Source organism: Carassius carassius, chromosome 28, assembly GCF_963082965.1.
Source record: "Carassius carassius chromosome 28, fCarCar2.1, whole genome shotgun sequence".
Lineage (NCBI taxonomy): Eukaryota > Metazoa > Chordata > Actinopteri > Cypriniformes > Cyprinidae > Carassius > Carassius carassius.
The window spans coordinates 7,411,415-7,438,024 of NC_081782.1; the positions used below are offsets into that span (position 1 = coordinate 7,411,415).

The window sequence follows — 26,610 nt, forward strand, 5'->3', positions numbered from 1 at the left end:
CATTTATTTTTCATGATTGAAAACGAGGCTGAAAACATTTACAGATAAAAATATTTTAAACAAAGTAAATATCTTTTAAAAAATTACATACATTTGGGAATAATTTATAAACAGGATCTCTATTTATCAGCCTAGTTTGTCATTATTATTAGTAGTTAATCAATAAAATGATTAAAACAGTTTTCATTGTTTATTTAAATAAAATTTTTAGGGCCGGGACTTTAACGCGTTAATTGAGATTAATTAATTACACAAAAAATAACGCGTTAAGATTAATTAATTACACACAAAAAAAATTCGCATTTTTAGTAACTTATTTTTGCACCGCGGAACGTTTCTCACTGGATGAGTTTCGGCGGGCCGATTATACTGGAGCACCAACTAGCGTTCATGACTTCAGACAACAACAAACCACAGTGAACATGAACGAAGAAGCAGACGAGACCGCTTTGGTTGGCCCCTTGGAGGGAAAATTTTGTTATAAAAAAACGAACGGATGGAAGCGCCGATAAGAGCATGGTTGTGTGCAAGCTATGCAACAAGGAATTCGCGTATCACCGCAGCACATCGAGCCTCAAGTATCACCTCAATGTACTTGCACCTGAATGTACTTGACAGTATTGTGTTTTACTTAAAAAACTGTTTACAGAAGGTTCCAGCACCTATAAGCTACCTGAATTTCTGAAATGTACTATTTCTAAATTGTTTCTAAATATGCTATTGCTACACTTAATGGCAAAAATTGCACTGGTCTGCTAGACTCTGTTGAACAAAAATAAACAATATTTTGTTGCTTAAGCTTATGTATTCAGTCATTATTCAATGGTATACTATAAATCCATGTGGAAAAAAATTACTTCTCACTGTTCTCAGGTCAAATATTTATATGCGATTAATTTCGATTAATTATTTACAAAGCCTCTAATTAATTAGATAAATTTTTTTAATCGAGTCCCGGCCCTAAAAATTTTATTTCATGTCATCAGTAAGCATTTGTAGTTGTTTAGAAAATAAAAAGCTCTTAATTTACAGAGGAATTGTTTTTTACAGGTTTTATATATGCCAAAAGAGGGCATATTTGGTTCGACAAATATGTTTAAGCACATAGTCTGCTTATATTTAACATGACAGTAATATCAAAATGTACTGATCACAAACATACACTTGGTCATTTCTGCATATCCTTCAATTATCGCATGTGCAATGACAATAGAGTTGAATCTAATCTAATTATCCACACACAATTACAGTGAGACACAAATATTATTATAATACCACTTCGGCATGAGTTATAGACATAAATAGATTCACAAATTAAACGTGCCATAAAAGTACTCAATTAAATTGTGCAAATACAGACTTTTCTTGACAGTGTAACTGTCTGCATAGGTTTGAATGGAATGAGAAAACAAGTACAGTAGCCATAAACACTCAAATTCTGAAATACAGTAGACTAATAAACATTTTGTTTATAAAAAAAACGTTACAAGACAAATGTATACTAAATGTTTTGAGGGAATGTTGTAATAGTAAGGCTGAGGTGTTAAATTATTCATTAAATAATTAATTAAATTAAATACTGGTATGCTTTTCTTAATTTGTAACAACCTTTTTTTTTTTTAAGACTTTTTAGAATTGATTTCAAGAATTACAGTATACATTTAAATCTGCTTAATTAAGATAACGCACTCTATTTGGGACCTGTCCCATCAACTGGCTGCGATTTAAAATAAACTGGCTGTAATTCATAATATTTCTTGAATTAAAATAAACACACACTACATCACATTCAAGTAAAAATCAATTTTGGATTAAAATTGCACTTGCTTGAATCACAGGTATGTTTGGTTTGACATCTAGGCTGCATATGACAGAGTATAAACCAACGTACAATTTAAACCTGGTCCTAACTGGCTACAGTTTCATCTAGTTTGTTGATATTTTCAGGCACTAAACCCTCTTCAATCGCCGCTCTGGATTCCTGCACCTTTAAATCAATTGAAAAACAATAGAAAACCCTTCAAAAGCCATAATAGTGATATATTTATACACAAAATACTACATAACAAATAGTATATAGACTCTCTCTATCTTTATATATGCACAGTGTATTATGATGCATGCATGAAATATAGATGTAAAATAATACTCACCTTAAAAGGTTGACTAATACCCACAATCCACTGCAAGCTGCTGCTGTAATAGCACAGCACACACTCTCCCCCAAGAACAGGAATTTCATCTTTGTTCACATAAACCTGTGATCAGAGAAAATATCATTTACTACATGGTTGCTTATGTGACAAAAACCAATTGCTTGATGGTTTTAAAGAAACATAGACAGCAAAAGTTGCATACTTGATAGAGCTCATCCGTGAAAGACACCTGGTCATCCTTCACCCAGGTGTATGTGATATAGTCTGAAACGCTTTTAAAACCAACCTGTGAAGTGACAAGCACATGGTCTAAAATATTATCAACACCCTGGATAACATTAGTTCACAATATCACTACTGTAACCATACACGATTATACAGTTATTTTTGGTCTGTGACCTTATCAGAACAGACCACATTTTGGGAACCTCTTTTACCTTATATAAACCAATCCAATCCCAGGCACTGGAGGGAAAGGACTGGAGAAGGCTGTAGGTTATGAGGGCATCAAAGTCAGCACTCCATTCTCCCTCAGCACACACCTGCACCAATGGCGTCTCGTATATCTTTCTCAACTGGTGTCAGAGAAATAAATAGTAATTTCTTGTAGTATTTTATAGAACAATAATGGCTATTATGTTATCCAAACTCCTCCCCACCTCCAAGCGGAAGATACCGATGACGGGTTTATGGTCGCTGATGCTGTACTCCATTTTACTTGTGTAAAACTCCTGGCTCAGTTTTAGAGGGAACTCGTCTTTATGTTGCTCCTCCAGTTGTTTCTTTGGATCCTCTTGATTTTGACCGTCTTCATCAGCGTCTTCTGACAGTGAGGACTTGGGCTTCACTCTCCAGAGGATCCTGTCACACCACGCAGGCTTGCGTTTTTTTCCACTAGCCAATCACACAGAGAGGAAAACAAGTTGAAATAGGTTAATAAAAGACAATAGTTGGTTGGTTTGAATCCCTTTCCCAGAATTGGGAGAACACTAGCATGCTTTTCTGTACAGCCATCATTCATTCTTTGAAAATGAATTAATGTGGCGTGCATTTTATAGCTAAGAAAGATATGTTTATGTCCCAACCTAGTCACACCAAATACACGAAGGACAGACAAGTTGCATATACAGTAGGTTTCTCTGTAAAAACTGTTCTAAAACAGTTCTTTTCAAATCAAGGTATTAATCTAAGGGATTTTGGGGGGCTGTAGAAAATTTTAGGGAAATTCAAATTTTTATGAAACATAATAATAAAAATAGTTTCTCTTGTACAAACTCGGCATATTAAAATGATTTATGAAGGATCATGTGACACCAAAGACTGGATAATGATGCTGAAAATTCAGCTTTGCATCACAGGAATGAATTACACTTTAAACTATATTAATAAATAAAGAGTTATTTTAAATTGTAATAATTTCACAATATTGCTGCTTATACTGTGTTTCTGATCAAATAAATTTTTCCTTGCTTATTAAAAGTGAATTCTTAATCAAAAATAATAATAAAAAAAACATATTAAAGACCACAAACTTTCGTTAGTGGCCTTTATATTTTAATATTTTAGTCAACTAAATGACTAAATATTTTAGGAAGTTGGTCCACTACAAGAGGATCATCATATAAAAAAAATAAAAAAAACCCATCTAAAACCATAAGGAGTTTATGTGAGTTCAGTCACGCTGCATCTCCTTATGGACACCATAAATACATCCTGTAGATCAGAAAGCATTTTCACTAAGTGGGCCAAGTCATCCATATGCTTTATAACCATGTGTATTGCAAAGATCTGAACAGCTACTAGAACCGACAGCATTGAACAACAGATGATCAATACTTAAACATCTTAACTTTTTGCAACACAACAACAACGACAACTATATCCAAACACAGACTGGATCTATATGGATGTTATTAATTGATTATTTATGGTGCTTCATAGATGAATTGGTGTTACAAGACGGGATAGGATGGCACACAATGCACTGGTCTGCATTAAAGTGTGAATGAGGTCTGTTAGCTCAAGGGCAAAGAAAAAGTGCTACAAACAGGGAAGGAATGATGGTGGAATGCTAGACAAGCAAGTTCGGAAGCGCACAGGGATTTTAAAGCTTACTTAAAACCAAACCATGTCTTCTGTACCCTGCAGGGGTGAAAAAGAGCATGTGTGAACATCTGACAGTTAAAAACAGCCCGGAAGGAGGAGCTGCGGGAGATTCAGGATATTATGGTGATTACTATTGCTATGTACTGAACATGAAATTCATTTTAATTCCACAAAAAAAAAAAACAAAAAAAAAAACAAAGACTTGACTTGACTTTATCCATCAGGAATTGGCTGTATTGTGGAAAGTGTTCTTTTCTTTTCTTTTTAAAAATAAGGTAAAAATGAATAGAATTTCAAAGGCATTTCATTTTAATGAAAGATTTTTCAGAAATAATCATTCACAATAAGACAATGAATGTGCAATCAAAAATTTATTATCGACTTTTAAACCAAATGACTACAAAAATACAGCAGGATGTATTGTGTCATTTACCTTGTGTCGTAATTATCTGAGTGCAAATCGAATTTAAAGGTGGGCTGAAAGTCTAGAGGTCCTTCTTGAAACTTCTGCAAACTCGCTTCCTTCTGCTTCATCATGGTGAGCTGGTGAGATATTGACAAGCACAGACACAAACTAACATCATTGCATAAATTAAGCGAGTTATTAATTCTGGATCGGCAAAAACGATTTATATGTTAGTACATTTTTCATTTGCATGTATAGACATTGTTACTACATCTATTGATCAGTACCTGATCTTTAGGCCAAAGAAGATTATAACGCTGGCTGGTGATGCACTCTCTTACAAAGAGCATCCCGTGGTCCTCGATACGAAAATTCAAATCCCCAAACCAGAACACCACTCTAGAATTAATTTGCAATATAAAGCAATGTAGATAAATGATAAGAAATAAAGAACACAATCAGCCAAATTAAATCATTCACAGAAGACTGTTATGTGGTTATTATTTATGACCGGGACTGACTTGTGATCCAAAATGCGTGGTGTGTTTTTGGTGTCAAAGGTCTGAGCATCTAGAATATACTCGAACTCATCCACCCGCTGAGAGGCGTAGTCCATGTGGGCGGTCAGGTGACAGTTCAGGAAGCAGAGCATGTGACCGTAGAAGGACAGATGGATGGACACACCTCCTTTATTCCCCTTTAGTTTTAAGACAATAAGGATGAATTTTCATGCACGGTAAATTTTTGTTAAATTTTCATTAGGTTTATCAAAAGCTGCATTTCTGTACTCTTACCCAGTAGCCATAGAGTCCTGTGCGGGTGTAAGTGACCTGAATGTCTCTGATAAAGGGGACGTGCTCCAGCTTGGAAAAGAAAAGTAAAAGCAGACCTTGCATCCGTATGGAGGACACCTGAATGGGCCACAATAAATACATTTACATAATTAAATAAAATATTTAAAGTATATTAAATGTATAAAACATAATAGATTTAATAAATTTTTTTTTTTGTAATTATAGATTCTATTTATTCATTATAAGTTAATGGTAAAACTTTGTTTAAAAAAAATGTATTTTAGGACCAATTTTCACTATAAACTAGTTGCTTAATAGCATTCATACTACTAGCATATTGGCTGTTTATTAGTTTTTTATAAAGCACATAATGATGCCTTATTTTGTAGGACCATATTTTAGATCACTTAATCCCACCTCATACCTAAACCTAACAACTACCTTACTAATTATTAATAATCAAAACATTAGTTGTTAATTGTGGCAAAACTTATAGTTAATAGTTACTTAATAGTGAGAACTGGTCCCTAAACTAAAGTGTAACCAAGTTCATTATACCAAATTCATTATAGGTTCATTAAGTCAAATGTAGCAATGTAATGAAATATATAAATAATGTATACACTGTATATTATAAATTATATTATATCACAATGTATATAATTACATTTAATTTAAACTGTATTAATGTCAGTTATTTAATATTTAAATGCATTATTTCTTATTTAAACTTTAATACATCATTATATAAACTGTAATAATTGACATAAAAAATATAAATTGATTATATAACCGTAATTACATATATATATATATATATATATATATATATATATATATGTGTGTAATTATTTTATTAATATATTAAAATTGTTATTAAAAATATAAATATAATATATTATAAATATTTATATTTTTAAATAATTACATTTGTAAACTTCATCAAGTAAAAATTTTTTTTTTTATTTCCCATTCATGTATACATGTCAGCACTGCTCTATAAATCAGTGACTAAGAAATCAGTGGTATAATACACTGGTTCACAGAGAATATCACATAATTAGTATGATAATAAACAAAAGCATGTTTGTATGAGTCAGCACCTTGATAAAACCCAATGGAGCCAGCGTGTTCATGAAGAGGTGACTCCAGGAGTCCTCGAAGGCCAAATCAGTGACAAACTTGAGAGGTGCAGCCTTAACCTCCTGCAGCCTGAAACAGCAGCATCACAGATGTTAGGACACTCAGACCACATGCTTCTGAGCTAAGATAAGGGTCATTATTTACTTTATGGTCTGTCTCTAGCTTTCAAATTCTGAAACTCACCCGATCACATAGAGGTCTGGTTTCTTCGGGGAGTTGAACTGAAGCAGAGAGTTCACATCGTCAGGAGGCTCAGCTGTTGCCACATTCCACGTGACGACGTACAACCTGTGGGTGAAAGAAAGAAATGATAGTTCTGCTAGTGTAACTCCTGTCCTCACATAACTGCTCAGATTAACAATAACACCAATTCAAGAAATTCGAAGCATTTCACACTGCAGCCTACCATCTCAAACAGCTCAATCCATTTTTAAAGGGTTAGTTCACCCAGATAGCAAAATTATGTAATTAATAACTTATCCTCATGTTGTTCCAAACCCATAAGACCTCAGTTTATCTTTGGAACACAGTTTAAGATATTTTAGATTTAGTCCGAGAGCTTTCTGTCCCTCCATTGAAGCTGTGTGTACGGTATACTGTCCATGTCCAGAAAGGTGAGAAAAACATCATCAAAGTAGTCCATGTGACATCAGAGGGTCGGTTAGAATTTTTTGAAGTATCGAAAATACATTTTGGTCCAAAAATAGCAAAAACGACGACTTTATTCAGCATTGTCTCCTCTTCCATGTCTGTTGTGAGAGAGATATCAAAACAAAGCAGTCTGGATATCCGGTTCGCGAACGAATCATTCAGTTCACCAAATCGAACTGAATCGTTTTAAATGGATCGCATCTCTAATACGCATTAATCCACAAATGACTTAAGCTGTTAACTTTTTTAATGTGGCTGACACTCCCTCTGAGTTCAAACAAACCAATATCCCGGAGTACTGTAATTCATTTACTCAAACAGTACACTAACTGAACTGCTGTGAAGAGAGAACTGAAGATGAACACCGAGCCGAGCCAGATAACGAACTATAGACTGACTCGTTCACGAGTCAAGAACCGGTTGCATCGGTTTTCGGATCACCAGTAGTTCTTTCGGACAGTTCGATTCAATAAACCGGTTGAAGAAAACGGTTCACCGGTTCTTTTGCGCTCGACGTAATGGCATCATTTGCGATGATTGCCCTTGATTCAAGCCTTCGGTTTACCCGCGCTCATAACATTAGCACAGAATCAGTTCAGAATCAATCACCAAAAGAATCAGTTCGGTTCAGGTGCTCTGTGTGTCAGTCTGCTTCACACTGAATCACACATGCGCAGTATCATCTGCTCCTCGGTTCACGAATCGAACGCGTCTGACAGAATCGGTTCTTGACTCGAGAACGAGTCAGTCTGTTGTTCGTTATCTGGCATCTTCAGTTCTCTCTTCACAGCATTGCAATCGATTTGGTGAACTGAATGATTCGTTCGCGGACCGGATATCCAGACTGCTTTGTTTTGAACTCTCTCTCACAACAGACACGGAAGAGAAGACAATGCTGAATAAAGTCGTCGTTTTTGTTATTTTTGGACCAAAATGTATTTTCGATGCTTAAAAAATTCTAACCGACCCTCTGATGTCACATGGACTACTTTGATTATGTTTTTCTTACCTTTCTGGACATGGACAATAGACCGTGCACACAGCTTCAATGGAGGGACTGAGAGCTCTCGGACTAAATCTAAAATATCTTAAACTGTGTTCCAAAGATAAACAGAGGTCTTACGGGTTTGAAACAACATGAGGGTAAGTTATTAATTACATAATTTTGCTATCTGGGTGAACTAACCCTTTAAAAACCAAAGGCTAACATCTAAGGTTTAAAATGTCTCATCCTCTGAAGATCATTAAATCAAAAACACTGAAACTTTGATTTCTCTGGAAAAACAGATAGAAAGGTGCACAGTCGCCACAAAACCAAGTTAGACACCTGCTGTCAGGTTTAGGTCAGCAAGACTTGACAACAAGAGAAGTAGAAAACAAAACCTGAACTGATCTTTCTTTGGTCGGCCCACAATCTGCCTGCAGACGAGAAAAGCCTCGTCTAATGTTTTAGCCACCTGGGCGTTGAGTTTATCGTCAGGGTCCAAATAGTCCACGCAGGTCATGAGCATAGCCAGACGCTGTCGCACATACAGACGGCTGCTGGTGGACTCTGTGCCGGTGCTGGCCATGCTGTCAGAGCGCGATCGCAGGGTTTCGCTAAAATATTCTGAGATCTCCTCCATGCTGAGCGACAGTAGCTGGTCACGTGGAAAAAGTTGCACCTGAGTGTTATTTGTGCGTCTTTATAGATATTCCGTCCTGAGTTCCAGGAATGCAAAGTAAGTGGTTCCAATAATTAATAATACAGTGTTTGATATAAGGTGTAGGAGTAAAAGGAGGCTGTAGTGTAGGCAGACTTTTAGATTTAAAGATTAAAACCCTAATCTGATTTAACAAGGGCCTACGTGACCCACCCAACACAATCAATCTAAACTACAAATGTGTCCCTCAATATGCCATTTACACAATACACGGGATTAACTGTTAGAAATAAATGGTTAATTATTTGTTTCTCTGACATCAATACTTATTTTTAATACAAACAAACATCTGTTATGTGAAATAGCTTATTCAGGACAGTAATAAATAAAAAATAGCATGCGATTTTCACGATTTTCATGATTTTGATTAAATTATTAACAGTTTGCACATTCTGCAAGGGGTATGTAAACTTATGAGCACAACTCTATATATATTAAAGATACTTATTTTTAATACTTTCATGGTATTAATTATATTAGATCATATTTATCATATTTATTATTTTATACAATTATATCGTATTGTCACATACTATATAATTGTATAAAGTAATAAATATATGATGAATATGATCAAATATAATTAATAGCATGAAAATATTAAAAATAAGTATCTTGAATATATATATATATATATATATATATATATATATATATATATATATATATATATATATATATATATATATGTATATTCAGTTCATAAGTTTACATACCCCTTGCAGAATGTGCAAACTGTTAATAATTGTATCAAAATCATATGAAAAAAAAAATCGCATGCTATTTTTTATTTAGTACTGTCCTGAATAAGCTATTTCACATAACAGATGTTTGATTGTTTATGTGAAAATTAAAGTTTACATACCTTTGAATATTAATAGTATTTGTCATTTCCTGGATGATCATAAATACTTACATGTTTCCCAGAAGACAAAATAAGTACAATTTACCTTGATCATCCAATTTTAAAAGTTTACACCCCCATCTCTTAATGCATTGTATTGCCTTCTTGAGCATCAGTAAGTCCTCAGTGTTAAAAGATGGATCTCAAAATCATACAGTCAATGTTGGAAAGAGTTAAAGTATGCAGAAGATGCTGGAAAACCAAAAAATGTGCAGGAGCTGGAGGATTTGGAGGAACTGCTCAGAACCAATAAGGGACTCATGAACAATTATCACAAAATATAAAAACAGCCGTGGATCATCCAGGAAATGACACATAGTATTAACATTCAAAGGTATGTAAACTTTTGAATGGGGTCATTTTTATAAGTTCAGATTTGTCTTGTGGAGAATATGAAACACTGTTTATGTGAAATAGCTTATTCAAGACAGTACTAAATAAAAAAATGACATGCAATTTTCATGATCCTTCTTTTTGCACATTCTGCAAAGCACAACTGTATACACACACACAAAACCCCTTTTAAAAATTTAAGTTTGTGATAAACATTCTTGCATCATGGTAAGTATTTAAGTATATTTTTATTTTTTACTGTACAGTTAGGAACTACAGGCCAAAATATGCAACCGTAAACAGTTTGGATTTCCATAAACAACCGAAATCCCCCACAAGAACAGAAACCTGTTGTATAACCATATGTGTTAAGAAAGCTAATCCCAATGTGCTTATCCCTGCTTCATGCATTCACCATTTCAGCAAACAGGAGACTAAACTGTTCACCTTCTAGAATTCTGGATGTTGAAACAGAAAAAGCGCTTTAGGTCTTTAATTCACAACCTTGTGACACACTTACAACACATGTTTGTGCTCCATGAGAAGAAAATCTGAATGGATAATTGTATAGCAATATCTGTACATTGACACAGTGGCAAAATATGTTTGAAATCCATTCAATAATGGTTTTAGGATTAAAGCCCAAATGGGGTGATTCTTGATCACTCACTATTGTGGCTTGTATAAGCCATTTGCAATAGTAAAATACAAAATCAATAATTTAGAATTAGAAATCATATGCTAAATAAAGAATAAGATGGGGTATTTACCCAAAAGTGTCCATCTTGCCATCTTTCTCCTCCAGACTGAAAGAATTCAAAGCCTGTGACAAATCGTCCTCCATCTTCTCCAACCTGTCAAACACAAGAGCACATGCTTTTCTCAGAAACCTGCTTTGCATTTCATTTGCATCAAAATTCATAGTAATAAAACCAAATATTCTCCAAACCACTAATATTCTATTTCAAAGCTCAGAATGTCGTGTAAGACAAGTAATAATGTATATAATAATAAATTGAAAATTTTAAGTATATAGTATGACTTCAGGACTATACAAAATAGTGTTTCATGAATGAAATACTCTCAGTACAGATTAAGGCAACACTTCTCATATCACCGTCACCGTGACGTTACATGCTATGTCAAAAATAATGGAACGTATTAACCTATGGTATTAACGAGATAATCTAGGATGAATATGTTTGAAACAGTATTCAAAGTACCTGCTAAACCTCGTTGTCTTCGCTTCCGCAGTCTTAAAAGTCTCTGTAAATATCCCTTAACATCACAACCTGTGGACTGTATTTACATGAGAGAGGGAGTGTGAATCTACACGCAAACTTCTCTCAACAGAACATTACATGGCTGCTGGAAACAAAATAAAAGTCCTAGGTGCGCTACTTATGGGAGTTAATGTTACCACAGGTTTTTACTTTGATCAAATGAAAGGTTTACCACATATAAAAATACATATTTTATACTCTCCTTTTAACTTTTTAAACTATACATTTTGCATAATTTCATTTAAAATTCCTATTTGCGAACGAAAATTACACAACTTGCCTTTTGTTACGCACAATACATTGAATAACAAACATTCATTGATTTACTCATTCATTAATTAATTTAAAATTAAAATAATTTTAAATAATTGAATATGTATAATGTAATTAAACGTAATCTTAAAATGAAATACAGATGACATTTGTTTAGTAGGCTAACAATTTTTTTTAGTAGACTACTTAATAAAATTAACTTTTGCTCATTATTTTGTGCTATTTATCGTCAATTTATTTAGTTCAAAACTATTTATTTGTAAACAAATGTTTTTTTTTCATTATGCTGTCTTAAATAAGAACCGTATTTATCTGAAAATCTTTTGCAAAATTATAAATGGCTTTACTGACATTTTTATCAACATTATTTTATTACATTCAAAAAGATGCATATAGTGCATATAAAAAGATTTAATGTTCTTTGCAGCATTCAGTCTCTACTTGGTTGCGGCCCATGAGTTAGGTCATGCTCTCTGTATGACCCATTCCTCTGACCCAGGGTCACTGATGTACTCTGTCTACTCCTACAGCAGGGGTTACCCTCTGTCTGAGGATGATATTAAGGGAATCCAGTCTCTATATGGTGAGTAATAGATCATTTTGACCAAAGGACCATTCTAGAAGGCTACACAGTCCTGATTCAGCCTTTGTTTTTTGGGTTAATTGCAGGTGAAAACCCAGATCACATAGGAGTCAAGAATCAGAATGTGGGCTCTCTATGGCTACAGTCTGGTTGATGGCTATCCAAAATACATTCACAAACCGGTCTCCCAAAGACTGTCCGCAAAATAGATGCAGCAGTTACCATCCAAGACATAGGCATGAGTCTACTTTTCATAGATGAAGAATACTGCATTTTAAAATGCCAAAAGCTTATGTGAGCTGCATCTCATCTCCAGTTATGATGAGGAGAAAGGCACCATGGACAGTGGATACCCACAATCGATTGAGAAAAACTTTCCTGGAATAGGAGAAGAAGTTGATGCTGCTGCATATCATTTTATGGTGTGTGCAAATTAATAATGTTGCATAACTTTCTCATTGTGTTAGGTAATGTATTTGAAATTATTCACCAAAGCATGAATGATTTTATAAAAGTAATTGTTGTTTCTATTTTTTTAAACAGGATATTTGTACTTCTGTGAGCACATGCAGTTTGAGTACAGTTACAGCTTTCGGAAAGTCATGTGCATCATGAGAGCCAACTCCATACTCAACTGTTGAATGCTTATAATGTGGCTGTGCCATAAACTGTCAGTCATTATCAACTGCTGTGAAAATTTGCATTCATTTTTATCATTTTTTTACAATACTGAGCTGGCTCCATTCCTTTACAATTTATTTATAGACCATGATTTGGATTCTTGTCTGGTATATTTTGGTCAAATTAATTTCTGTATGATTTTGTATATGCATCCAATGGGAAAAGAAAAAATTGCATATTGCATGGCATATCATTGCTCTTTTGATGATTTTGATTGCTTCCATTGTCCTCATTTGTAAGTTGCTTGGGATAAAAACATCTGCTAAATGACAATGTAAATGTACATACAGTGAATAAACAATAAGTAAACGAAATTAAAGTGAATGTATATGGAATGAGTAGAAAGATAGAGTGTGTAACTAAATACATAGACTGTACGTATTATCAGCAAAAAAATAAATAAATAAAAAAGTAAATTAGACATCGTAACAATCAAAAGTTGCCATCCAAAAAGGATTAATTGTCTCTGCCATGATTAATAAACAAATGAAAACAATGAGGTTCTTCATGGTTCTGGGTCAAACTATGGACACATGTTGTGTTTTTATTCTCTCTTCCTAGCATCTGACCCAGTTGATGGTATCTATGACTAGACTAAATGCTTTTGGCAGTGAGCTGACTGAAAAAAAAATCTCAAAAGCTGCTCTGAATTACTTTGGCTGCTTGCAGTGTTTACATGGGATTTCAGTTACAAACCCTACATATTACCACATTTGTTTGTGCCTGCAGAGAGGAGAGAGAGCAAAATTGGGGGTTTTACAGGAAAGCACAATATTTTGATGGTCATCAAAAATGAAGATGAATTTGAGAATAAGTCAATATTTCTGGATCCATATTCAATACTTAGTAAATAGGTGAATGTTTTAGCTTATTTGACTCATTAAAAAATAATAAAACAAGCCTTTGTTCATTAAAAAGCTTTTAAAAAAAGAATAATAATATACTATATCATCTTTAATTATCATGTGTTTGTAATAATACCACAGTAGAAATTAACCCCAAAAAGCTTGAAAAGGACAGAAATGCACTCACTCAAAGGCCGTTTTGGTTTAGTTCAGTGGTTTACCATTTCAGTGGTTTTCCACTTCCTTATGCATATTGCCATATATATATATATATATATATATATATATATACATATATATACTCAAAATAATATATGCATATGTGTATTTTGTATATATGTTAAGTCTTCCTTTAAACCAAAATATGGCTTTGGCAGTTATTTAGATCAGAGTGATTCTTGAAAAATGGCCGATTGTGTCGACTCAAACTTCACGTTTCTTCACAGAAGAGGATCTAAGTGGTGACTGACACATTCTGTGGTTAAACTGGGAGAGTTTCTGGTTTAAGTGAAATGGGTAATCATACTATTTTTGTTGACAATATCCTACCAATACACTGAAACATGCAGAGAAATATAAATGACAGCATAAGCTATATTCATTTTGTTTCATATCACGTATAATACTTTTATTTATGAAGGGCTCATTGATTTGATCAAAAGTGACAGTAAAGGCATATATAATTTGAAGTATTTTATCACAAATAAATGCTGTTCCTTTGACCTATATATTCATCAAAGAATCTAAAAAATGTAACATAGTTTTCCACATAAAATATTAATCAGCAGAAATATTTGAAACCTTGTTGATAAGAAATGTTTTAGAGCACCAGCAAAAAAAAAAAAAAAAAAGAAGAAGAAAAGAAAAAAAAAACACATATTAGAATGATTTCTGAATGATCATGAGACACTCAAGACTGGAAAAATTACTGTTAAAAATTTAGCTTTTCCATCACAGGAATACATTTTGTTTAAAATGTGTGTGTCTGTGAAACATAATAGAAACATAGAAACATAGGGGGAGTCGTGGCCTAGTGGTTAGAGAGTTTTGACTCCTAACCCTAGTTAGCAATACCACGACTTAGGTGCCCTTGAGCAAGGCACCGAACCCCCAACTGCTCCCCCGGGTGCCGCAGCATAAATGGCTGCCCACTGCTCCGGGTGTGTGTTCACAGTGTGTGTGTGTGTGTGTTTACTGCTCTGTGTGTGTGCACTTTGGATGGGTTAAATGCAGAGCATGAATTCTGAGTATGGGTCACCATACTTGGCTGAATGTCACGTCACTTTCTATAATAGAAAAAAGTTATTTTCGATTGTAAGAATATTTCACAGTATTGAGCGTTTTAATTTATTTGCGATTAAAGAAATGCAGTTTTGATTAATTTAATTTAATTTAATTTAATTTAATTTAATTTAATTTAATTTAATTTAATTTAATTTAATTTAATTTAATTTAATTTAATTTAATTTAATTTAATTTAATTTAATTTAATTCTGAGACTTTTATTTTGAACTTTCTTACTTCCCTTTTGTGGTGTCCTGTGTCTAGGCTGTTGACTTCTCCCTTCGCTATTAGAAGATATGAACATGATCAAAACATTTGATTAACCAGAACATAGTGCTTACAAGTTTTATCACGCGTCAGGTAAACATTTTCACCGTAATTTGATCGATTTGAGAAAATATTGTGTCCTTAAATTTAGTTATAGAAGCTCATTGTTAATCGAAACTGCTTCTGTCATTTTAAACAGTATTTTTTTTTTAAATTATGGTTGTCAAGAAGACAGATATATAAACGCCTATACAGTCTTATGATGACTAACTTGTGATAATAATAATAAAAAGTTGGCCTGACTATACCATTAATCTTTGTACAAAAAAGAATCTACGACGTGACATAATATTGTTTACTGTGGTTTTATCGTTCTTTATAGATGCCAAATGTCAATGCCAGTGAATCTACTTCTCCGCCTGATGGTGGAAATGGAGAGGAACCATATGAAAACACACCACTAAATCACTCAGGTTGTGTCAGAGTAACACCAGTGGCTAAATCGTCCAATAACCAGACAAATAATCAGACTGAATTGGCTTTTTTACCTGTTGGAAGTCATTTTAAGACACAACAGTATGTGAATCCAGATGGTGGAGAACTGGACCCTTCAACACAAATACAGACAGACACTAATGTGAAAGAAAATACCAACACATGTTCCATTGAGAACACAAGCCAAACACAGAGAGGAGAGTTGGGTATCACTAGTACTTCATTTATTGGGCCTGTGTGTCGCCCAGAGCCATCCATCGAGCAGGAGCTTTGTGAATTTTACAAAGAGCTTGAGGAAGTTGATAAGGTTGACGTCAGTGCAGAAACCAAAACGTTTGAACAGCATGGCCTCCATCCTTCCAGCAAGCCCGAAAGCGATCAACCAAACAGTACAGACATTCCTGTTGTCGTAACTGATCACGGCAGAGCCTACAGACCTTACCCAGATCCACATGAACGCAACCAAAAAGATCCACAAAGATGGAGGCCTCGCTTACAATGTAATATGGAGGACTTTGGTAGAGGAGGATATCCAGAGCCATGGTATCCTCCTCCACCATGGCTTCCTCCAGACCCAAGGGTGCACTTCTTCCCTCCCCCAACCTCTGAGGGTGCTATCATATATCCTCCAGACATGAGATCTCAGGAGAACGTCTTCCACAGTTTTCATGCCAACAACAACAGCTGGGGCCCATGGGAAGGACCACCATTACCTTCAAACAGGTGGAGTGAACAAAACAGGCTTTTCCAGTCACATGAGCATCCTGGATTCTCTGAGGAATGTCAACCATCTTCAACACACTGGCAGCAGCACTATCATGAAAGAGACCAATATCAGCATTATGATAACACTGCTTTGGTACTCATTTTGTTGAGGGGAGTCCCAGGATCTGGAAAATCCACTTTGGCCAGGTGAGCAAAACGCAATAGAGAAATTACCTCATTGATGTTTTTGCACCAAACCAGTGGTCATACGTGTGATTAAATACTAAAGACACATATTACAAGCAAAACTTGTACTGATTGGTTAAGTTGTACTAACAATGCCCAACGGCATGTTTTTATTAATTCAGGTAAGCAGAGAGAAAGAGATTTTCTAATATTTGACTGTATATCTCTCAGAGAGCTCATGTCCACTGGTCCCAATGGAGTAATACTGAGCACAGATGACTACTTTTTCCAAGACAACGGATATGAATTTGATTCGGCTCTGCTTGGTGATGCGCACGACTGGAACCAGAAGAGAGGTGAGGATAGGCTAAGTAACATCATAATAGACATGGGTCATATATATATATGTATATATATATATATATATATATATATATATATATATATATATATATATATATATATATATATATATATATATATATATATATATATGTATATATCATTTGTGTTTTCAAACATTTGTTTATATATATATATATATATATAGGTGTGTATGTATATATATGTGTGTTTTGATATATAAAGTAAGTGAACCCTTTATTTTTGTCATTATTTTCAGTGGTGATTCAATTTCACTGGTGATTGCTTTATGCAGTCATTTTCACTATTACAGTAAAACATGAATGAAATAATTTTATCAAACACATCAATGACGTATACATGCATATAATTCATTTATATGAATTTATATGGATTACAGTAAAGAGATAGCAGAAAATTATATTTATGTATATAATATGTTATATATTAATTTGCATAATTTTCACACACAAAAAATGTTATTGTGCAAAAAAATAAAAAAAATAAAGAAGTCTAATATACCCTTCATTTTCTTAGTGAAAAATAACATATTTGTTTCTTTTGCTTTTGAGGTCAAATATGACCATGACTTTTTCTTGACTGTTTCTGTGAGATTTTGTGTTTATGAAATTGTTCAAACATTTGTGAGCATTTAATGTTTTGAGAAAGAACAAAGTTATTTTTCTAAAACCAATCTGAATGCTAATTCTTTAGGGCTTTGTCATTTCGAAGCCGAGCAGGCGATGTTGGAGGGCCGCTCTCCCGTTATCATCGACAACACTAATGTTAAAGCCTGGGAAATGAAGCCTTATGTTCAAATGGTGAGTTGGCATCTTTAAGTAAATTCCTGGGATTGGAATATTTTTGTAAATCCAAGCTAGGTTATAACTTGGCTCCGAACACTGGCTGAAAGTTTTATTAGCAGTGCTTCAGAACATTTCGATATGTTTGCATTCAGAGATTTTCATATTACAATACAAGGATTTCTCCAGCTATTTGCTAAATGAACTACAGTATATCTGCTTTCTAATTAGTAACACATTTTTATTCATGTACTTTATTTTACACAGGCTTTAGACAACGGATACAGAGTGGACTTTCTTGAGCCAGATACCCTCTGGAAATGTGATCCTGCCCAGTTAGAAAAGTAAGTCTGTTTATAGTTTTGGTTCTCAGGAACACAGTGACTTTTATTAATCACTTAATGAGAAAGACTATTGACTTTGGACCAGGTTTTGGCTTATGGTACAGAGGTATAGATTTCATTGTAAGTGGATAGAATGTTTAGTCTAGGATCAGTAAGTATCTTTCATATTCCCATGAATAAGACCAGCTATCTAAGAGCCATTGTTATTTTAATTTCTTTGTTTTATTTACAGCTGGCTTTGTATAGCAGTCTAATAGAGCTTGGCTTTCATGGTAATTTCCTGTCTATTCATTTAATCAACAGGAGGAACAAGCACGGAGTCCCTCGAGAAACAATAGCAAAGATGCTGGATGGTTTCGAGCGGCCGATGAATGTTGACATTGTGATGAATTCTGTGGTGCCTCTGCATAAAAAGAAAGAACGTTAACAGAGAACCGATGACATTTAGCTGTTCTTCAAATAGAAATATTATCATGTTATCATTCTGAATGATAGTGGTCATATATATATATATATATATATATATATATATATATATATATATATATATATATATATATATATATATATATATATATATATATATATATATATATATATTTTTTTTTTTTAAATTGTTTTAATACATACTGATGCAGCTAAAGATGTTTTTAATGACTGTATGGTGATTTATAATTATTTTAGCTAATAATGATCATTTATTATCCTAATTATTATTGATTTATAATAATAATGTAGCTAATTATTTTTTAATGACCATTGGAATATCTATGTATTTGAAATATCACTTTCACTATCACTTTCTTTGTATTTCCTGTAATTATGCTTAGTGCACATATGAAAAAGGTTTTTGCTGTTCTAGACTTGTCCATTGTAATGCAAAATTGTAAATCATAAATGAATACATTTGGTAAGTGTGGAACATTTGTAGGATAAGACCACTGGAGTCTGATAAGTCCCTCGTCTTTTAGACAGTCTGACACATCAAATTAATGCTGAGGTCCCAGATAGAAGACTAAATATAAAATATTATCTGTAGTGACATGCTGAATTAGAAGCATTTTTAAAGAAGCATTCTCTTGTCTCCCCCCCCCCCCCCCCCCCACATTTTATGAATATGCTGTACATTTTTGATGCATCATGTACTGAAAAATACACTGTTTTCTGAAGTGCTGAATATTTTTGTAAATAAATATTGTTTTGATAAAATGGAAATAATTAACTTCTACTCTTGGATGCTTTTCAATGTGAGCAGATTGAAAATGTATTTCTTTATTTTTAAGTACATTTTACATATTTGTATATTTTAATTGGTTGGAAAGCAGTTCCTTAAACAGCATTTAAACATCTTTTTTTTTTTTTTGAATAAGTGCTAAAAACCGTTAGATTTCTACATTATTTCACTATAAGTACCATAAATGCATCTAAATACATTCCCACTATCAGGGTCATGATGTGCCTTGTCAGTAGCAAAGAAAGTAAGTTCAAAATGAAGTATTAAAATTTCAAAAACTAAAATTGATAAATGAAAACTAAATAGATATTAGACAAAAGTACATTATTAAAAGCAAAATCTAAAAAAAAATCTGAGTCTGTTTGTTGCTATCCATTACAAGATGTTGTACAAGATATATATATTATTATATATTTATTATTATTTTGAATTTATCTCAGCTTTTGTTTGAGCAGTTTTACCTCAATTTAAACTTAGTTCAGTTAGTTTCTAAGGCCATAATCTAGAAATCGTCAACGTTTAAAATTTTAATGTAATACTTATATTTCATTTATTTTATCACCACTGGAGCAGTGCCTTTATCCATCCATTGTATATGCATATGTATATGAAGGCGGAGACCGCTTTCATACCCCTCGTGGCCTACAGGTGTCACTGTTGCACCACACTCCAACCCGCTAGCGACTCAACATAAACGCTCGTTTATACACTAGCCATTTACATCACTTTTAGAGAAGTTTATTTCTTTTTCCAAACCCAACCCGCTAATACAACCACAAAAACAGAGTCATGTCCTTACATAAATAAACTCGAGCGGAGGAGGGAAGTGAAGGCTCTGTATTGAGCGGAGCTGCACTGACTGGTGCAGATAGGGACAAATTGGCGCCATTTTGAAGCCGACAGGAGGATCTCAGTGTTGGGAGAAACGAGTGGAGCGCGCACTTTTTCCAAGAAGGTAAACGTGTGTTTGCTTTGAAACCGCGAGGGAGTGGAATCGACCCGCGGCGATTGGAGTCCGTTATTGGGAAATATTATTCCGTGGCTGTTTTAGTAGGTGCTTTTTTCCTTTTTCGGCGGTTGGTTGTCTATTCTTCTATTAACCCATGCGATGATTTCTGACTCTCACTCTCACCGTGTTTCCCCCCAAATTTTCTCGATCTCTACTCAAAACGCCAATTGCAATGACAGTTGTTGTTGGTTTACGCGTAACGTGTGTTTTCGTGGTCGTTTTCATTGCAAAAGAGGGCCGTGCACTTTCCTGATGCCTCGTGTGTGTTACATGCATATGAGTGTTTGTGTTTTAGCGCTGTTAGCTTAGCTTAGCTGCTTATAAACCGATTCAGCCTCCTTTAAAATCTGATCAGAAACACATTTCAGATTCTACTGTTGTAGTTTGCATTTCTTATGGCTTTATTTAACTTAGTCCGTTACATATTGAGATTGGACGTGCTGTTGTGCATTGGTGTAGATAGTAACAGGGGTGTTGTAGTGGTGTGCAGTGAATGTTGGCTTGTAAACACCCCCTTAGGGGTGTTATCTCGGTTTCTATGGGATAAACCACTGTCAAAGGAATGAAATGACAGCTGCTATGTGATCAAGACTGTATTTTGTCCTGGTTGTGCTGCACAAAAACGTTAGTTCAGAAAGTCAACCTGCTGTATCGTTGTAAAAATCGTTGTAAGGTTGTAATGGTGTTTGTAAATAGCTGGAAATGCGATGCATTGTTTACTAATTGCATGCATAGAGGTGTTGCAAATTGCTGTATGCGTAGCGTTTGCTGAGATTGTGAAACACTTGGACTGTGTTGAACCTGCTTAGAAATTACAGCTATTTACACCTCACCTTGAATTATTAATTTATTGCGTAATTGTGGTTATAACTTTATGGATCGCTCTTGAGAAATGCAAAGCACCTATAATGCGTTTATTAGCATTTTGACTAATTTATTCTTCTTCTGTGTATTTAAAGACCTCATGAAATCCAAATAAAAGTATATTTGCATACATACATACATGCATTCACACCCCCACACACAATAATACACACACACACACACACACACACTTATTATAACATGTTTAGTTATACTTTTATATGAAACACTTTTATATATTTCCACTTATTGCAGATTAAAAAAATATTGTTATTGTAAAGACAAGCAATTTTTATTGCCATTTTATTGCCAAGTTTTTTTTTTGTGAAGTTCACATGAAATAATATTGGACCTAATTTGTAAATTCATATTATAGATATTATTGTGACTGAATCATGCATGTATATTTCTCTTTATTTATTTTTTCTTAATTTAAATGCCATAATTCGATCTTCTATTAAAAAAAACAGATTTTTCTGTATATGCTGGACTTCTCCATTCTTTTAGAATGCTTAAGCTCCGCCCCTCCGCAATTGACTTTGAAGATCGGATTCATTTTTGAGTACCGCGCCTACATTTGAATATCCAATCAGCTGGTGCATAGTACCAAGTTCCTGATATATCAATATTTCCATTTAATTGCAACATATATATATATATATATATATATATATATATATATATATATATATTATACACATTGGCAGTTGCTTTTTAACAATTTACATTTAACATTTAAAATTTACAGTATTTTTCCTTTGGAAGAATTTACTGAAATAATGACAACTCATCTGTTACAGTTTATACTTTTTTTTTTTTTTCTTTCTTTTTTTTTTTTTTTTGTACAAAGCAAAAAGTACAAGCCCTCCAATACGTCCTGCATTCCTGTTTGAAGAAGGATTTCATGGGGTCTTTCCTTACTTAATTTTTACTCTTCATTATGTCAGTAGCCTTATTTTAGCGGTTTTATTATAATTAATTACAGCTGATTATTATGTGCAACACTTATTATGCAGTTGTTTTAATTAGCATTTTTGTCTTGTTTGTTTAGATTAGTCTACTTGGTATTGTAATTCATGTGTGGGTGTTTTAGTTTGCTAATCGGCAAAACCTCTGTGCACATCAACATTTCTTTGAATTTAAATGTCTGACACTGCTCTTTAGTGCCATCGACATTTAACTGTCCACAGGAGGTGAGGGTTTGGCAGGCATCCTGCAATTTTTAAAAAACAAACTGACTTTACTTTTTTTTTTTTTTTTTCCTGGGTGTAGTCAAAGTCTAATCCATATTCACGTTTGCAGCGAGCACTGATTGGAGACCATGGCTCACTCCAAGAATCGAGCCACGGACGGCAAAATCACCTACCCTCCGGGGGTGAAGGAGATCTCTGATAAGATCTCCAAGGAGGAGATGGTTCGGCGACTGAAGGTGAGCAGCTATCTGTCATTCACCCAAGTGGAAACAGCTTATTATAAGTGCTGAATGTATTTTTCTGTGTAATTACAATGAATAATGAGTACTGAAGCTCGTCCGAGTCTTCCGTTAGATATAGCCTGCAAGTCTTTTGATACCATTAATGAGTAACCAGTGTTAATTAATATTTGTGTGAATATATACATGTATAAATCTAAATATATTACTTTGAAATAGCTTTTTAGTAGGGATGTAACGATTCACTCAGCTCACAATTCGATTCACGATTTTTTTTAATACAATTATATTTAAGTTAAATTTTTAATGAAATGTGTACTTTTATTATTGCTTGAACAAAATGCTGTACATTTTCTTGTTAAATTGAAATATAACTATAATAATATTGGCTACTAATATAGCACTTGCTTATTATTGCTTTTTCGTTGGTTTTGATTGATTCTATTGTCCTGTTTTGTAAGTTGCTTTGGATTTAAAGTGTCTGCTAAATGACAATATTTAAATAGAATGTTAATAACAAAACTAAATGGAAATTTTAGAACAAGCCCCAAATCAAATAAGTAACACAAATAAAATAAATCTCTTCATATAAACAAAACAAGGCTTTGTCTGTGCTCTTTCCATTTACAATTAGGGGTGGTGATGGCACAGTGGATGAGACAAATGCACTTGGTGTGAGAGACCCGGGTTCGACCTGGGTTCGAATCCACTGTGAGACACCAATGTGTCCCTGAGCAAGACACTTAACCCCTAGTTGCTCCAGAGGCGTGCGACCTCTGACATATATAACAATTGTAAGTCGCTTTGGATAAAAGCGTCAGCTAAATGAATAATTGTAAAATGAATAAATGTAAATGTAATTAGAGGCAACCCTGCGTTTTAATCATGATCCAAGGAAAGATGCTGCATAAATGCAACATGAGCAGTTTTAAATCTAAATTAGATTGTATAATTTCTAAATTTTGTAGCAAACACATTGGTTTGACTTTTTGTGAAACTACTCATAAAAATATCTGCATGAAACAAGCTGAATGAGATGCAGATTCACTGTCTGACAGCAGGTGGCGCTTAAAGTGTTTCCTTGGTTTCCGCTGTAAATGAAGCAGCGCTGCACTTATGAACTTTAATATGCATTATACAGAGGCAAGATGAAATTAAAAATACCATGTTAACTTTTCTAAAGTCAGTAAGTTCTCCTCAGACATATATTCATATAAACTCCTAGCCCTAAATGAATCGCAATTTGTTTAGAATCGCGACCGATTTGAATCGTCACATATTTGAATCAATTTTCAACCGGCCCAGGGTTAATCGTTACATCCCTTCTTTTTAATATTTTTCAGTTTTCATGTGTTTTTCTTTTTTTTTTTATATATTTTGTCTTTTTAATATATTTCTATATGGCTTGAATTTAAGTAATTTAAGTAATTTTAGTATTAAAATAAAAAATAAATGTTATGTTTGGTTGCCGTTTATAAAAAAAAATCTATTTAACTATTTAAATTTTAGTAATTTTAGTACTTGAACAATTTTTGTCAATTTCAGTCATTTTATGTTCCTTTGTCATAAAATTTTTTTATATTTATCTTCTGTGGTGTATTCACACCACACGTGAATTTAATTATTTGCGTGAGTAGATTACATACAAAGTTAATGCAAGGGCACAAATAGAGGCAAATTCGCGTCAGGTGAAATGAATGACGTGAAATGCGTGATACGTTTGCCAAAAACGCGAGATATTCACCTTAGTTGCGTCTTTTGCGCAAGTTAAAAATTCAGCTTGAGCGGAAAATTCGCCTGCTGCTTATTGGTTCATCTGTTTAAATCTGAAAATGGAGGAGCGCATTGTAGCTGTTTACGGGCACCCCAAAATCTTTTTTAGGTATTTTATTTCTTCTTTATTTCAGTTAACAAAAATGAATTTATAATAGTATAATAGTTAACAATGTCAAAACATCCAGTATCCAGAATTAATACCGTATTTTTCGGACTATAAGTCGCATCAGTCCAAAAATACGTCATGATGAGGAAAAAAACATGTATAAGTCGCATTTATTTAGAACCAAGAGAAAGCATTACCGTCTCCAGCCGCGAGAGGGCGATCTATGTCTTCAGTGTAGTCTACAGGAGCACTGAGCAGCATAGAGCGCCCTCTCGCGGCTGGAGACGGTGATGTTTTCTCTTGGTTCATTTGTCTTAGTTCATTTCTCTTGGTTCATGTCAAATTAATTTTGATAAGTCGCACCTGACTATAAGTCGCAGGACCACCCAAACTATGAAAAAAAGTGCGACTTATAGTCCGGAAAATACGGTAATTAATTTGAACAAGTTCTATTTATAGATTTTTGTAGATTGATCCATATTTGTGATTTTTTTTTCCTTTGGTTATTTTAGCAGAAATATTTTGTGAAACATTTCATGTTTAGATCTCTAAACCTCACCTGAGTTTTTATCACATAGAATGAAATTATTATTTTTCAAGCTGTTTTTTCAGCTTGTAGATAGCGTTTCCTCCCTCAGTGTTTTTGTCACTTATGTCTATTTTTAAGTAAGACTGTCAAGTGAAAGTGTGTTTCCCATTAGAGTGTTTTACATCACACTGTTAGTTGGATGTGTGGTTGACACACGACTCTATGCTGCTATTCAAAATCAGATGGTGGTGAAAACCTTCATGGACATGGACCAGGACTCAGAGGAGGAGAAGGAACTTTATCTGAACTTGGCATTGCATCTCGCCTCGGATTTTTTTCTCAAACACCCAGACAAAGATGTCAGACTACTTGTGGCCTGCTGCCTTGCCGATATATTTCGCATCTATGCCCCGGAGGCACCGTACACATCACCTGATAAACTTAAGGTTGGAAACTCAACATCTATTGATTTGAATGCAGTGTTACTTCTTACATATGTCAGTGAAGAACCATGAATGTTTGCATTTATAATTACATTTTAAATTCCCACCATGATGACTACCATGTTGAGATCACATGACCAGCCCAATACGAAGTCTTTAATGGCCCAGTTAAGCCAAATTGTGGTTTGTTTTGGGAAAAAAAACATTTAATTGTATTAGTGTGCATTAAAACCGATGTGCTGAAATTTTGAAGTTGATATTTGTGTCTGTTTTTCTTCACCTTGAACAAAAGACAGCAACGGATTGAGTTGTTCAGCAGAAAATACTAAAATAACACTGGTGTCTCTCATGCATTGACTTCACAGGTGCTGGAAATATTAAAACTCTTTGCCCTTCTTTTTCACTCAGGATATTTTCATGTTCATAACTCGACAGCTGAAAGGGTTGGAAGACACCAAGAGTGCTCAGTTTAATCGATATTTTTATCTACTGGAGGTATGGCACCCAACTAATATAGAAAAGCAAGGTCTTCCCATGGTTTCTGAACATGCATCTGACCTTTCCTTTTCCCTTCTGGCTCTCTAGAACATCGCTTGGGTGAAGTCCTACAACATCTGCTTTGAATTGGAGGACAGCAATGAGATCTTTACTCAGCTCTACAGAACGCTGTTCCAAGTGATCAAGTGAGTCTGAGTTCAGTATAGCCAAAAAAAAATGTATTTGTATATTTTATTCATTTAGTATTATTTATTACATGTGTATATATTTGACTCACTTGATCACTTTTCCAAGTGATCATGTTAGTCTGTCGGTCGGTTCTATCCATTCAAAAGTTTGATATAGCCGAAATAAGCATCTATGTCTTTTTGCCAGTATTTTGTATTTGCATAATTTCAGTGTAAAAAATGT

The 26,610-nt window shown here is 34.0% G+C and overlaps 3 protein-coding genes across 5 annotated transcripts in view; 2 read left to right on the forward strand and 1 right to left on the reverse strand.

The window, feature by feature from the left end:
- Nucleotides 1-1,082: 1,082 nt before the first annotated feature.
- LOC132107831 (inositol polyphosphate 5-phosphatase K-like) lies at nt 1,083-11,451 on the reverse strand. 2 transcript variants are annotated; one of them, XM_059514098.1, is made up of 14 exons: nt 11,420-11,451; nt 10,967-11,050; nt 6,789-6,893; nt 6,566-6,674; nt 5,463-5,579; nt 5,190-5,365; nt 4,956-5,067; nt 4,696-4,805; nt 4,272-4,298; nt 2,816-3,050; nt 2,594-2,731; nt 2,359-2,442; nt 2,154-2,258; nt 1,083-1,987 (listed from the first exon to the last, which is right to left on the reverse strand). In XM_059514098.1, exons 2-14 carry the CDS (start codon nt 11,038-11,040, stop codon nt 1,907-1,909), a joined length of 1,473 nt encoding a protein of 490 aa, XP_059370081.1. In that variant the 5' UTR covers nt 11,041-11,050; nt 11,420-11,451; the 3' UTR covers nt 1,083-1,906. The 2 variants fall into 2 exon arrangements, with proteins under 2 accessions (XP_059370081.1, XP_059370082.1); XM_059514099.1 differs by lacking the exon at nt 4,272-4,298 and having other exon boundaries at nt 1,085-1,987.
- Nucleotides 11,452-15,379: 3,928 nt separating this feature from the next.
- Nucleotides 15,380-18,837, forward strand: LOC132108381 (NEDD4-binding protein 2-like 2). The gene is made up of 6 exons (XM_059515086.1): nt 15,380-15,505; nt 15,795-16,819; nt 17,030-17,154; nt 17,894-17,982; nt 18,232-18,308; nt 18,612-18,837. Exons 2-6 carry the CDS (start codon nt 15,795-15,797, stop codon nt 18,733-18,735), a joined length of 1,440 nt encoding a protein of 479 aa, XP_059371069.1. The 5' UTR covers nt 15,380-15,505; the 3' UTR covers nt 18,736-18,837.
- A 1,381-nt stretch (nt 18,838-20,218) lies between these two features.
- Nucleotides 20,219-26,610, forward strand: part of LOC132107833 (sister chromatid cohesion protein PDS5 homolog B-like) — a 40,331-nt gene continuing 33,939 nt past the window's right edge. Inside the window, exons 1-5 of one of the 2 annotated variants that reach the window (XM_059514103.1) lie at nt 20,219-20,592; nt 22,718-22,844; nt 25,501-25,704; nt 26,110-26,196; nt 26,287-26,384. In XM_059514103.1, the coding sequence (XP_059370086.1) occupies nt 22,737-22,844; nt 25,501-25,704; nt 26,110-26,196; nt 26,287-26,384 (497 nt within the window). In that variant the 5' untranslated portion in view covers nt 20,219-20,592; nt 22,718-22,736. The remainder of the gene's footprint in view (nt 20,593-22,717; nt 22,845-25,500; nt 25,705-26,109; nt 26,197-26,286; nt 26,385-26,610) is intronic. The other variant, XM_059514102.1, reaches the window with a different exon arrangement.